The sequence below is a fragment of the Tenrec ecaudatus genome, chromosome 4, assembly GCF_050624435.1.
Source record: "Tenrec ecaudatus isolate mTenEca1 chromosome 4, mTenEca1.hap1, whole genome shotgun sequence".
NCBI classification, from domain to species: Eukaryota; Metazoa; Chordata; class Mammalia; order Afrosoricida; family Tenrecidae; genus Tenrec; species Tenrec ecaudatus.
Window position 1 is genome coordinate 196,566,488 of NC_134533.1, and position 14,550 is coordinate 196,581,037.

The window sequence follows — 14,550 nt, forward strand, 5'->3', positions numbered from 1 at the left end:
AAAAGTTGGGCAGAGTATCTCCTGGAGGGAAAGCAGGGCTTTCCCTAGACTCGTGCTAGCTACACAGGGAGAGCTCACCTAGCTGGCTGTGGTACAGGTGTAAATGCCCTAGGGCAAAGGGAGTGTTCTGGAGGTCAACAGTGGAGTGTGAGAGAATAGGAAAGAAACAAAGAGGAGGAAAAAAAATTAAAAGTAAGACCCATTTAGACTCTGTGGGAATATAGAGAAGAGAAGGAAACAAAATAAATTATGTAGCTGAGTCCCACTCCCCACTCATGGAGCTGCAAGGGTTTAGTTTCTGCCCCAAGGCAGCATGGCAAGCTGTAGCTGCCAGAGAAAGCTGCTGAGCAGCCCTCAAAGACCATGGGGGGAGAGAGAGCAGAGATGTAAACAGAAGCAACAATGTAGCTGAACCCCAATCCCTGCCCGTGGAGCTGGGAGGGTTTGAGTTTAGTCCTTGCCCAGACGTGGCAGTGGCAAGCTTTGGCTGTGCTGTGAAAAAGCCCTTGCACAGCCTTCCAGGGCTGTGGGGGAACAGAGAGCAGAAATTTAAATAGAAGCAACAATGTAGCTGAACCCCGATCCCTGCCAGTGAAGCTGCAAGGGTTCTGTCCCTGCCCTGAGGCAGGCGGGGCAAACTGTGGTTCTGTTGAGACCAAGCCCCACTACAGGCTCCAAATGGTCCCAGCTCTGGTAGATACAGTGGCTGGACTCCACATGGTCCCAGCTCCGGCAGATACAGTGGCTAGGTCAAGGTCAAGCCCCAGCCGGCTTCCACTGAGGTAAGCCAAAAGCCCCTAGCCCCTCAAAACCCCGTGGGTCTGTGCCTACTTATCTTTATGATGCTCCTCCTGCGATCCAGCAGCGTTGAATTTCCCTCTAAGCAACTCTCCTGGACTGGATTCTGCGGAGTCCCTCTGGTATGTGTCACTCCATCGCCATCTTCCCAAAAGTCTGAGTCTGTAAATCTTTCTGGGAGTGAAAAATTTCCTCTGGGAGTGAAAAGCATAGCAGCTGGTGGGTTCGACCTGCAGACTTTGAGGTTAACAGCCCAAGCATAGCCCACTAAGCTACCTGCACGCCTTTCTGGAAAGGAGAGGTGTGGCAAAGATAGCCACTAGATGGCGAAGCTGAGCTAACAACGTGAAAATGCTCCAGGCTAGGTGCAGACAGATTTCCACTTCACTGTCAGCTGGGCTCACTGGGACCTCTTCAGATCCTGGCAGAATACTAATAAGCCGAACTCCAGTGGCCCATTTGAAGTCCTGTATTTGAAGTACTGTTTCACTCACCCCCAGGAGGCCTGAACACAGAGAAGTGGATGTGGCCTGACTGGTGCCCACTCAGGAAGTCTCTGATTGACAGAAGGGGGCCTGGTGGTACAGAGAGTCCAGTGCTGGGTTGCTAGCCAAACAATGGTTTGAATCCACCAAGCAGTTCCCTGGGAGAAAGGCGAATTAGTGTGTTCCTGTGCAGATTCACAGCCTCAGAAAGCCCATGGAGCATTTCTCCTCGGCCCTCTGAGGTTATTCTGCACCGGGATCTACTGAGACCGCAGTGGGTTTGGGAGGTTTGCTTGGAGCGGGAGGAGTGGACACAGGTTCTCCCAACAGCCTCCTGATAATTGTCAGAGGTTGTCAGACTGGCGCTGGGCCGGTAATGACTTTTAGATTGGTTGACAATCAATCCCCCAAATGTTAGTCTGTAACGAAGGGCCCAGTGTGTAAGCCCCTCAGGGAAGCCGTTTCTGTCTATTGCTCTTTATTCATGACATCCAGAGTTCAAGGGGATGCTGGTTTGTCCCTGAAGAATGACCCCCACTCAGACACCCACCTCCAGGTACTAACATCTCATCTTTTTTTTTCCCCCAGGGGAGAGCAGGCCAAAGGGGGCCCCCAGGTCTCGAGGTAAGTTTCCTTAGCTCCTGTCCTCTCTGGCAGGAGGGAAGAAGATTGCTCACATGCAAATGGAACTGGTCATCTTTGAGCAGGATCCCCAGACTTGGTGGGAAACACAAGTCCCCAGAATTTCAGCTGCCCAGGACCAGGGCAAAGCTGACCTGAGGCAAAGCCTCTGTCACAAATACATCCTGGGAAATAGAGCCTGTCCCCTCTCTCTCTCTCTGTTGAACTGTTTTTGTTGACACCTGGAACCCATGACAAAGGGAGGGAATATCTTGGTTCAAATAATAAGCAAGTGAAACACCAAACCAACACAAGCAAACCAGCAAGAGTGAGTGAAAATCCTAAGAAAGCAGAAGTGACCTTGAGCCCAAGCACCGTGAGTTAGGCAACATAACACCTTGTGTATAGGGACAGGGCTTTGTTGGAAGAATTCTGTTCATCAGGGCAACCAGCTGTGATGGAGTGCATGTTCATGGGCGGTGAGCCGGCACCCATGTGAACTAGACAGAATGATGTAGGCGCTGTCTTCTCTTCCTAGGGACAGAAATAGCACAGATACCTGCTATTTCACAGAAATATCAAGAAGAGAACTTGAGTTTCCCACAGTTCAGGAGGCTACAAGTTTGGATGCAGGGGACCAGGGACAAGTTCTGGTGCTACAGCCTTGTCCTAATTGTCAGAGCCCCGACATTCCATTGTTCCTAAGCATCTTCTCATGGCATCTCCTGCACCCACCCATTTGTTCTTTCCAGTCTGTGTGTCTTTGCTACTTATTAACAACTCAGACGGTATTAGCTTCAGGGCACACCCTACCATGACAAGGCCTCATTAACATAGCAAGGCATGCCTATTCCAAGACAGGATTCCTCCCATGTTTAAAGGGGTCAGAACTCCATGACAGATTTGAAGGGGGAGAGCGGGTGGAAGAAGGGATACATTTTAATCCGTAACAGGTATTATGTAATGAAAATCTCCATGGAAAATCTCAACACTGAAACTTCTCATTCATCAGGGGCAACCAGGAAGTTCTGGACTTAAAGGTGCACCAGGAAATGAAGGATTACAAGGACCACAGGTGTGTTGAGAAATATTGATAATGGATGCTGAATTATCCTGAGTGGAAGAAGGCAGATAGTTCTGCAATTTAAAAATATTCAATAAGGGAGATTAATAATATTTCATCTGTTTGTGTGCCCTTCCTTCCTCGTAGTCTGTATCTTTGGAATTCACATTGCCTCCCTTTGAGACTGATTTTGCTTAAACTCGCTCCCGCCTATTCAGCTTATTGATTACCTTCTTGCAGATAAAAGAGATGCTCTTGTCCTCAGCTGCATAGTATCAGAATTTTAGGCAAATAATGCATGTGTTGTTATGGGGTTGCTTTTTGGGAAACCAAAGAGCTCCTCCCCCCCCCGCCAATATATAAGTTTTCTATTCACTGTGTGGGTTATATTCATGTATGGATTAAATAAATAATGCATTATTTCCCCCAAAACACAGAAGTAACAATACAATATTATATGGGGAAAATACAGTAGTAATAATAAAATATTATACCTGGTGCTGTATTCATTCATGCTATGTTATATTAATCAATATCAGGATTAACCTATAAACTACCCTTCACTGAGGTTCTGAACACAGACGTGCTGAGGAAAGGTAGTTCATTCACTCCCCTAAAGCAAACTACATAGGGCATGACCATCCTTATTCCTGGAACATTACAGATTGACTTTATGTGAACCATTACCATATGACCATGGTCACACCATTAGTTACATGGCGGCAGGACCCAGGGCCTCTCTGTCTTCTCTAACCCCTGCCAGAAAGACACTGCGGCCACACCCAGAGGATGATCTTCTAACCCATGTGGTTTTAGTGTCCAAGATCTTACGGAAGCCATGTATGCCTGGATTTTTCTGGAGGGCCCTGTATCAATATGCCTGTTCTGAGGCCTTCCCATAAATCAATTTTTGTTCTAGAAAGTTCCAAGTGGTTAGCAGTACACTGAGATTTGGGATTCTCCTGAATGGTTCTGGGGTCCCTTAACCAGGCCACCAGCTGGTAGTCTTCTAGATCAATTAGCCCTGAGACCAGTCTGTATCCACTCTTGGGCCTTCAGGTGAGGGTAACAGGTGCCTCAGATGTTCTAGGGCCCCTTTGACCCTAAGGGTGGTGAGTCTGACGAAACAAGACCTGTGTGTTATATGAGCAGTTAGTCAAAGCTAATCCATTGTCTCTAGCCACCATTTACATGGGGCAACCAAACCAGAACCTATAATTTCCTGCCGGGTGCTTTGGTGGTGAGAAACCATACGGAGGCATCTAATTTCTCCTTCGATGACTTTATAGGTACATGTGGTAGAAAGAAATACTTTGATTCCTCTCATTGGAGTCTGTTGCTAAATGCCCGGTGTCCTCCCTTGAAACAACACTGCTTTCAAGGTTATGTCGTGACCAGCCTCATCAAGGATGCCACCTCACTCGTGCCCATGTCTCACATCTTCTGTCTAGGAGCTTTCTTCTTCCCCTTGGTTTTTTCCACGTCATTTAGAGATGGCAGCAGTCCATGCGGAGAGGGAATCCCTTATCACATCAGCACCGCTGAGCCCATCTGCTCCCGGTTCCTCTTCTGACACATGGTTCTTCTCACAGTTCAAAGTGGGCTTTCAGGCATTTAACTGTTAAGCATGAGGCTATTTGAGGGGTTGGAACATTGCATTTCCACGGGGGTGTTTCAAAAACAAGAACATGGATTTTTTTCCCCTGATGTCTGGCATGACGTTCTGTGACTTTGTCACCACCACAGGGGAAAAATGGAAATCCTGGAAGAAAAGGAGAAAAGGGAAGCCCCGGACTTAAAGGACCTCAGGTGAGCCAGCCAAGAGGCAGTGCAGCCAATGGGCCCCAGCCTGGGCTTGCGGCTTCCCTCGGCAGCTTCTTCCTCTATGGTTTATTGTGTACGATCCACCTATAATCTAGTTCATTTGGGATTCACTGGGGGCACATGTTGTGCCTAGCTCATGACGTGAGCATTCTTCTTTGTCCTTCACCTGGGTTTGACTCTAAAGCACAAACCCATTTCATCAACCTAGAGAGAGAGAGAGAGATAAATAGAGAGATAGATGATTGATAGATAGATAGAAAGATAGATGGAGAGACAGATATAGATAGATAGATAGATAGATAGATAGATAGATAGATAGATAGATAGATAGATAGATAGATAGATATAGATGGATAGACAGAGATAGGTAGATAGATGGATAGATAGATAGATAGATAGATAGATAGATAGATAGATAGATAGATAGATAGATAGATAGATATAGATGGATAGACAGAGATAGGTAGATAGATAGATAGATAGATAGATAGATAGATAGATGGATAGACAAAGATAGATAGATAGATAAATAGATAGAGATAGATGGATAGATAGAGATGGATAGACAGAGATAGATAGATACATACATACATAGACATAGATAGATAGATAGATAGATAGATAGATAGATAGATAGATAGATAAAGCATTCAGAGGAATAAAAACTAGTTCCTCTGTTCTAGCTTTTGTGACTTTGGCGGAATGAGCTGTACCACTCAAGTCTCCATAGGTGATACCTAATTGAAAGTGACTCTGCAAAGATTCCTTGCTCTCCGAAGTAAGCGGACTTCTAACTTCACACCTCCAGTGGGCCATCTGAATGTATTGGCTTCCTGAATTTCTGATCATGAACAAAGAGCCCTGGGTGCTAAGGGATTCAGATGGGAATCTCTCTAAGCCTATCCTGCCCTTCACCTCCGATCGAGAGACAAGGCATGCCTGCCTGCATGTGCTCAGTTCTCCTCCCCACAGGTTTGGGAAAGATACCCAGGCTTAGCGGTAGATCAGGGCATTGAAATGTATTCTGCAGCCAAGCCTACTGTACACATGGCCCAGTGGCCAGCGGTGGCTGAGACAGCAAGCATCTCGTTCTAACAAAATCAGTGCAGGATTAGAAATGAAATGTGCTCAGTGAAGGGCATGTTTTCTGTCTCACTGAGGCACCATCCGGATGAATGGTTTCCTTGCTCACGAAGATCCTTGGTCCTCTAACCAGGACTGAAGGACTGAAGCGCTCATGGCGCTGTGTGTTACCAACCAAAAGGTCAGTGCTTCAAACCCACCAGTTGTTGCTGGCGGGAAAACTGAGGCTGGCACCTCCAGTAGATTTCCAGTCTGGGAAAATCCTAGACAAGTTTACCATGACTCAAAATCGAGTCACTCGCAGTGGGTTGGATTTGGGACTGCTCTGAACTGAAGCTGAACCTGGGTAGGTGCTTCTGCCCAGCTGTCTCTCTCTTCCTGGGTGGCCGGTCTCCGTGGTAGGAGGTATCAAGGAGTTCTAGGAGCTGCCATGAAGAGCACGGAAACCCTTACGGGGTCCTCGGAGAACAGCTGCAGCACCTCCATCTGTGTCTCACGTTGCCTTTCAGGGTTCTCTGGGACCCGCGGGACCCAAAGGGAGCAATGGAAGACCTGGGCTAGTGGGCAAAAAGGTAAGTGTTATTCCCATCCATCGTCCTGCTTCAATCGTTACACCGTAACGCAACGATGCCTCCTAGAGCCTTCTCAAAAGGAATGGGTTAGCTTCACTAGGAAAATAACATGTCTGCCTTGGGCATGGTGCTCTTTTAGGAACTGTCTCTATGGGGTCAAACCCTAGTGGCACAGGGGTTACGTGTTCAAAACTACCAGCTACCCCACAGGAAAAGACGAAGCTTTCTGCTGTAAAGATTCAGAGCCGCTGAAGTGTCAGGAGCTGTTCTCTGTCCAGGAGGGTGGCTGAGTCCTAAGGGACCAGCTGTAATGGAGAGCAGCATGAGCTTAGGGAGCAGCGACTTTATGTCAATGAGGACGAGGAGGGGGAGAAGCCTTGCTCAGCTGGAAGAATGTTGTCCAGGTCGCTGAATGGCAGCCGAATCGATCTCTGTTGGGCTCTGTACCTTCTCAACAACAACAACCCAATGAATCAAATGATCCCAACAAATAAAATGCTGAGAATGAAGGATCCGCAGTCGCCCTCTGAGTTCCGGGACTGCCTGCTCCCCTCACCAGAGAGCGCAGGCCCCCAGCTTGTCTGCTGTCCCCCTTCCATCTGCCACCAGCTTGTGCGCCCTCTCCCTTCAGTGAGCGCAGAAGTTCTAACTTCTCCTGTCTGTGAGACTGCTGCCTCACTCCAGGCAAAGCGAGACGGTGACTCTTACCCATCAGGAAAAAACTCAGAGAATCTCTTCCATTTGGAGCGTGTGGACGGCGCTCTCAGAGTGGGGAAGGCAAGGAGGAGCGCGGAGGCCACAGCTTCTCTGTGTACACGCGATCCTCTGTCTAACTTCCCCCGCCACCTCGGAGATGCCTCACATGAAGGTGGTCAAGGAGCAAACTCTGGACCTAAACAAGACCTTGCTCCCCTGCACAAACATTTCTGAAACTCCCAGGCTTCAAGCTCTAGAGTTCCGGAGGTCTCTGAGTTCCTGAGTTCCGGAGGTCTCTGTGCCTCATTTAATGCTCTGCTGTGTCCTTCTGGGCATTTGTAATAATATTTGAACAAGGTATCATTTTGCTCTGATGCCATGAATTAGGTGGTCAGGCTGGCCTATCCCATGACCCTTAAGAAAATCTCCAGCGTTAACGTAGCTCACAGGGGTCTTTGCTTTGACCTATTTCATTCTATAGTTTCACAGCTCATCTCTCTCCTGTGCTCCATACCTTGCAGCCCAGAGCCCGTGTGTGCTGATCTCTCAGTTCCTGGCATATATGCACCTGCCCTGGCTTATGTCTACCTGGCTCAGCCACACCCCTCCGTTGTCTTTGCCTGGCTGACAGTCCTCACCCTTGAAGCCTCAGCCTCCCTGCCCTTGCCTTCACACGCAGCCTTGGCCCAGTCCATCCAATTGAGGTTCTTCATCTCTTTGCTCCCACAGCACCCCTGGCTTCATCTCACAATATTATAATTACTCCTCTCACTGTCTCTGCAGACTACACTGGGTGAGGGTGGGACTACATCTGTCATGGTTAGTGCTGTTCATGCTCCAGGACAGCCTATCATTTTAAATCACTGAATCGGGGGCTCTTACAGATATTACAAATGGGCAAATACATCTGCAAATGAATCCGCTTCCCCGACAGTTCATTTCCCACTGTCCCTTCCTCTTCAGTCCATGCAGAGCAACAGGAAATAGATTCTGGAGTCCACCCTGTGTATGCTAGAGATAGTACCTGTTGCTTTTGAAACTGAACCCCAAACCAGACAAAATAAACCCACTGCCGTCAAGTGGAATCCGACTTACAGCAACCCTACAGGATAGAGTTGAATGGCTCCTTCACGTTTCTGAAGCTGTAAATCTTTACCGGAACAGACAGTCTCATCTTGCTTCCAAGAGCAGTCCATAGGTTTGAACTGCTGTCACTGTGGTTCCCAGCCTGATGCGTAGCTCACAGCACTACATTATTTCTCAACCAAACCCCCCTTTCTTACTGAGCACTAACAATGCCCCTACTGACTACATTGAGATTCCTCCTCTAGTGGCCAGAACAGCTCTTGGTGGGAAGCCAACCATGATTATGCTGATCTGAAGCAATTCTTGTCTCACCTATTAGGGAGAACCTGGACTGCTTGGTGGCCCAGGGCCACTTGGACCACCCGGACAAAGAGGAAGGCAGGTATGCTGTTTGCAGGCACTTACCTGTCCCTAGCTCAAAGTGCTCAGATCGAGGGGAATTGATTCTACTAGACTCAACACCCGAGGGAGTGAATGTCTTTCTATATCTGAGAGGTTGTGGGGGGCATTTCTCTATCCTACAGAGCCTGCTCTATAGCCAGACTGTGGAAGAAGAGAGAATGATGTGGGGGGGGGGGGGAGGGTGGGTTTCATGCCGAGAGGAGAAGGGATGAGTTAACACAGCGCATTTCTGTGGGATCCAGCCCCACAAGCAAATGGGTCCTTAGGAGCTGGGTGTGCGATGAAGGAAAAATAAATAAGATGGAAAAGATAGGGAACCGGATGTTGGAATCCTTGAGGTTGGAATCAAGAGGAAGAAAGCTAGTTTATTTCACAGTGAGTTTATAGATTGGCCTGACAGGCAAGCCTCCATTGGGCGCATACTCAACAGATGGGGCTAAGTGTGAATCTGCGACATCCTGAGTTCTTTTAGGAGGATGCACCTCAAAGGAAGGGTCTGGCAAGTGAGGGAGCGAAGGAGTCAAGTGGTGTCCATCGCTCCTTAAGAAGAGTAAACGGTGCAGCAGCCAATGCTTTGGGGAAGAAGCATCCTCTGAACAGTGTTTGCGAGAAACCAGGCGTTTGTAGGAGGCACCTTATCCTTTTATAGAGGCTATATGTGAAGAACCTGCTTCCTGGAGAAGTACCGTATATACTTGTGTATAATCCGAGTTTTCCAGCACATTTTAATGCAGTTTTTGTGGTAAAATTAGGTGCCTTGGCTGATATTCAGGTCAGCTTATACTCGAACATATACGGTATATGCATCTGGCTTCCTCTGAAAGCACAGGTACATGGGGAATACTTCACTCCAAGTACCAGGCAACTAAGGGACCAAAGAGACGAAGGGACAAAGCTGACTCCTAGCATGATGAAGATAAATGGAGTGTGACTGCTTTTAAAGACAGGCATCAGTCGGGAGGAGCTAAGCGGCCAGTTAAAGACAGCTTGACATTCACATCTTAAAGGAGGGCAGTTTGGGAGAGAACTCTTTCTATCTGGAGGAAGCCTGTTGGGTTTTATTCTCTGTCTCGGGACCATGGAAGACTTCTCTCAGTAGAGCCAGTCCTCCAAGCCCGTGTTTACGCCTGTAGAGATTAGGCTGCTTACATGATGATCCCGCTTCTCAGTTTCCCACACGTTTCAATCTTTCCACATCAGTGTGGTCTCATAGATGCACGTCCGTGGATAACAAACCACTCATTTCCCCCCTCTATCTTTCAAGGCTCCATAAACACTGCAGAGTGGGGTAAGAAAAACAAGCCTGACACTGTTCTAGAGGCTTCTATGAACCACTGGCTCAGTGCTTGGAGCTTCCCATCTAAGGGCACTTTTTAAATTCCTTTAAAAAATGATATTTCTATTATAGACATTATGTATAGTTATTGTTGTAAGCATACTTAGCACACACACACAAATGAAAAATGGGAATTATAAAAAAGATACCCAAGATCCCACCATTGTGAGATCTTCATCATAAAGTCTTAGAGATATCAGAAATATTTGCAAGACATTCTGTTTATCCCTCACAGCAGTACACTGTGTACAAAGTTCCATGTTATGCATTTTTTCTCAGTGTTAATTTAATAGCTTAAAAATGTTCTACTGGATTTATGTACTTTAGTTGACCTGTGTCTTACTCTTTCCTTTTTTTTACCCCCAACTGTCATAAACAATGTTCTTGCACCTAACTAAATTGGGGGCAAACACATAACAAATGTCTACTTAGAAATTTCCAGAAATAGCATAGCTTCATCAAATGATATATGTACATTTAAATACATATCTTAACCCCTATGGTAATCTGCCCTCTTGCAAGACTCTGTGGTGCCACCACACACTGGAGAGTTGGGGGAATTCACATCAAAACCGAAAGACTCACATGTTACCCAAAGAGGGCTCACCCGGGGCATCCCTACCAACAGTGGGCTTTGTCCTTGTTCTTTTTTTTAAATCTTATCATTTCTAATTTCACTCACTCAAAAATTGATATATTTTTATGGATTCAAATTTCATTAATGTGATGACTTGTGAGGATGAACATTTTCCCATAGATCTTTGGCAATCTATGGTTTTTATTTGGCATATCCCTCACCTGTGTCTTTAGGATCGGCTTGTCATTCGCCAGGTAAGTAACTGCACAGTTTCCAGCGTCCTGGTGGACTGTCTCTCTGTACCATACGGAGCGGGAATGTAGATCTTATAATCCAACGTCGAACGAGGGATTAGCAGCAGAGCCTAAATTGTAAGAATCCGGTTTTCGGAAGTCTATGGATGAGAGTTTATGGGACTGCATAGGAAGGGAAGTAAGCCTTTAGCTAACTCCCTCTATCCACAATTGAAGGATGAAAGGATAGTGGTTACTAAACAGAGTGTGTTGGAGAGATACGTACCGAGATCAAAGGCATGGATCTGACCTGAACAGTTAAAACCTGGTCACTTGATCCCTCCTCTGACGCAGGCTGGGCCTGATCTGGTTGTCAGCATTTTCTTTCTGCTTTGTTTTAGTTTGTTCGTATTAGTGTGTATCTTACAGGTATTATGTCACTGGAAGTCACCCTCTTGAAGTTATATCACATGTTTTCCTGTGTTTTGGGGTGTGAAATCCCGTATTGATGAACCTGTAGGGACAGCAAGTAAATAAAGGTTTGAGAAGTGGGGGGCAAAGGTGGGGGCGAAAGGGAGACAAAGACAAGGAACCCAGAAAGGAAAAGAGTGTTTGGAAACTGAGTGTGGCAACAATTGTACAATTCTGCTTGACGAGCTTGAACTATCGAATGATACGCTATATGTATGGACTCCAAATTAATCATAAATTTTAAAAAACAATAAAGGAAAAGTCAGCAACTTCCGTTTCCCCAGGGTTCAAGTGCGCTAATTAAGGCCTTTCCAACGTGAAGGCGGTTTTCTCCTGACACCATAATCTCCCCAGTACAGATTACAATTCATTTTCTGTTTGGAGAACAGTGAACTTAAATGTCAACTGGTGTGTTCACAGGGAGATTATGGCCTTCCAGGCTATGGTTGGATGGGACGGAAAGGCGTAAAAGTGAGTATTGGGGGGGGGGAATCTTATTTTTTAATTGATGAGTCAGCCCTCAATAATTTAAAGAGTTAGGAACATACCATGTCTGTGATATGCTGATTTGTTGATCTTTTCTGCTGCAAACTCTAGGGTTCACGAGGATTCCCTGGAGATATGGGCCAGAAGGTACTGTGCACATGCCTTTTTGAACTGACTGTAATGTTTCTCTTCTAAGGACTGAACAAGTCATTAGGTACAATGGAAAGATTGCTTAAAAAGAGAGCAGATACTTCCCATGGGTCACACGAGGAAAGGATTCTATTCAGTTCCTAACCATCTTGAAATCCTATGAGGGTGCCTTGCCCTTCGTTGCCTGATGCACCTTACCGTGAAGGCTAGTGGGTTAAGTTTTACGCCTGGTTGAGCTGTTCGGGTCAGAGGGTACATCTGGTCTCTGCTGTTTCATCTTGGCAGTAGGAGAAGGTGCAACAACACCTATGAACTCAGTGAGGTCAGACGAGTAAAAGAGACAAGAAACGGAAATACCGTTCTCAATCCCAAGTAAGGAGCCACAAAGCAAAGCCCCAAACAAACTCCCTGCCATGGAGTCCTTGCTGACTCACAGCCGCCCCCTGCGGGTTTCTGAAGCTGTAACGGCTGACGGGGGTATCAAGCCTCATCCACATGAAGGTCTCAGACTCTAGGGCACACGTTTACTTGGCCCAGAACACTTCCCGCCACATGGCCATTGCTCACAGGCTAGCCACAGCCTTCATGTTTTCTCCTTGGTATTTTGAGTTTCCCTTTAACACCTCTGGCCTAGGGTTGTAAATTTTTCTCTACTTGGATCACTCCCTTCCTGCTGCCCACCTTCTCTCACTGACTCCTGCTCTCTCATCAGGTCTCAGCTCAGCCATCATCTCTCCCTGGAAACACACACTGCATCCCTCAGATCAGACAATGTGCCCTTCCTCTGGTCTCCCAGGCCGCTTGTGGTTGTGCTTGTTAGGTGCCGTTGAATCCATTCCAACTCATCATGACAGCAAAGTGGAAAACTGGCCAGTCCTGAACCTCCCTCATACTTGTTCTTAGGCTTGAGCCCATTCTTGCAACCCCTGTGTCAATCCACCTCATGCGGCTTTCCTCTTTTCTCTGCCCCTCTACTTAGTACATCCACTGTCCTTTCTCCACACCCTCTATCTACAGCTTACTTATCACCTACCTCCAAGTATTTAACTGATTCTCCGCTCTACTGTGAGTGCCTCCAAAACATATCCAGAAATGAATCCTCCATCTCCATCCTAACTCACCTGTCTAATTCTGAGCATAGTGACCAGCCCAATAGACCCTTGTTGGGCACAAATGGTTGATCAATAGAATTGGGACTCTCTATGGTTCAGTCCTGTTTGGTGCGATAAGAAGTGATAAAGAAAGAGAACGCGGGAAGATTAAGAGTCATGGAAGATCCTCACCCCCTCATGAGGGGATTCAAAGAAGAGTCTCTTCATAATCGATGCTTTGGGCTGCATAAAGAATACATCAGTGAGTTGAAAGACAAGGCAGAGCATATTATATTAATTCTTCGATTCATTTCTCCCACCAGCATTATGGTGTACATACTATGAGCAAAACATTGACAAGCCAAAGAGTCACCAGACAATGTATGCCCTCACAAAGTAGCAAACGCTCTAGAAGACACACTGTCTGTCTAAACTGATGACCCTCCTGGTTCTTCTCTAAAAACAAGATGTCATCATTTCTAAAGGCCACAGGGGATGAAGTAGTAGGTTTTTGAAGGACTCACAGTCTTCCAGGTAACTTCCAACGTATCACTACAAGAGACTGTACTCCTTGTCTTTTACCATGGCGTCTACTTCCAGTCCAAAGTGGGAGGAAGTCAATCGGGGACATAATGGCTTGACTGCTATGGTAGCTAGATATTCTGTTGTCAATTTGAGAGGATTAGGAGTGAAGGGATCGGGCTTAACCTGTCAATCAGGTCGCAGGCTGATGACCTCATTTAAAGGTGCTGGGGAGATAAAGAGCTCCCTGGAGGCAGGGCGCAGGCTGACTCCCTGGGAGACATTCCAGCTATGAAGACACATGGAGCTATGCTAGCGCCCAGAGCTGGAGGATCCACATGGAGACCCCCTGCTAGCACTGAGATGCTTATTCTGCCACTGGATCCACAAGACTCTCCACCCACTGGCCTGTGATCTTCCTGCATTCAGTGTCATTTCATGTGTTTCATGAGTCTGAAGAGGACTTGATAGATTGGTATCAGCTATATGGGCTAATATCAGACTTATAGACGAGATCTGGACTGGGCTGGGATGTTTTCTCAATATTCAATTGTGTTTTTTTTAAAGCTCTTTCTTATACACATTAAGTGTCTATGAGTTTTGTTTCTGTAGTCTACCCAGACTAACACAACTGCGTTATTTCATTCCTAACTCTCTGGATAGTGCTTTAAATATAAATAAACTAGGTATTTTAGACAGACGTACTCACGGAACTCTGCAGTTAGCGGGAGGATATAACACAATTTTGTTTCTGGGAATGATGGACACCTCATGACCTGAACACTGCCTCCCCCGCTTCTCATTCCCAAACCTTGTCTCTCCTTTCTTCTCTCCTACATATAATGAATAACTGCTCCTTCCAGAACTTGAGTTATCCACTTAGTCAACATTGAATTTAAAGTATCTTCCTTAGGACAGCTTTTCCTGCTCCCCTACCCCATCATATGCTCCTAACTAGCTCTGGATTGGGGTTAGATAACATTTGTCTCCCGATAAGATCCATATGCTTTTGTTCAATTCTCCACATTCTCAGCCACCCAAACCCCAGAAGGGC

The 14,550-nt window shown here is 46.5% G+C and overlaps 1 protein-coding gene across 1 annotated transcript in view; it reads left to right on the forward strand.

Moving 5' to 3' along the window:
* COL6A5 (collagen type VI alpha 5 chain) overlaps positions 1-14,550 on the forward strand; it is a 127,829-nt gene that overhangs the window by 43,274 nt on the left and 70,005 nt on the right. Inside the window, exons 20-26 of the mRNA XM_075547895.1 lie at positions 1,872-1,907; positions 2,917-2,979; positions 4,714-4,776; positions 6,384-6,446; positions 8,548-8,610; positions 11,668-11,718; positions 11,845-11,880. Coding sequence (XP_075404010.1) covers positions 1,872-1,907; positions 2,917-2,979; positions 4,714-4,776; positions 6,384-6,446; positions 8,548-8,610; positions 11,668-11,718; positions 11,845-11,880 — 375 coding nt within the window. The remainder of the gene's footprint in view (positions 1-1,871; positions 1,908-2,916; positions 2,980-4,713; positions 4,777-6,383; positions 6,447-8,547; positions 8,611-11,667; positions 11,719-11,844; positions 11,881-14,550) is intronic.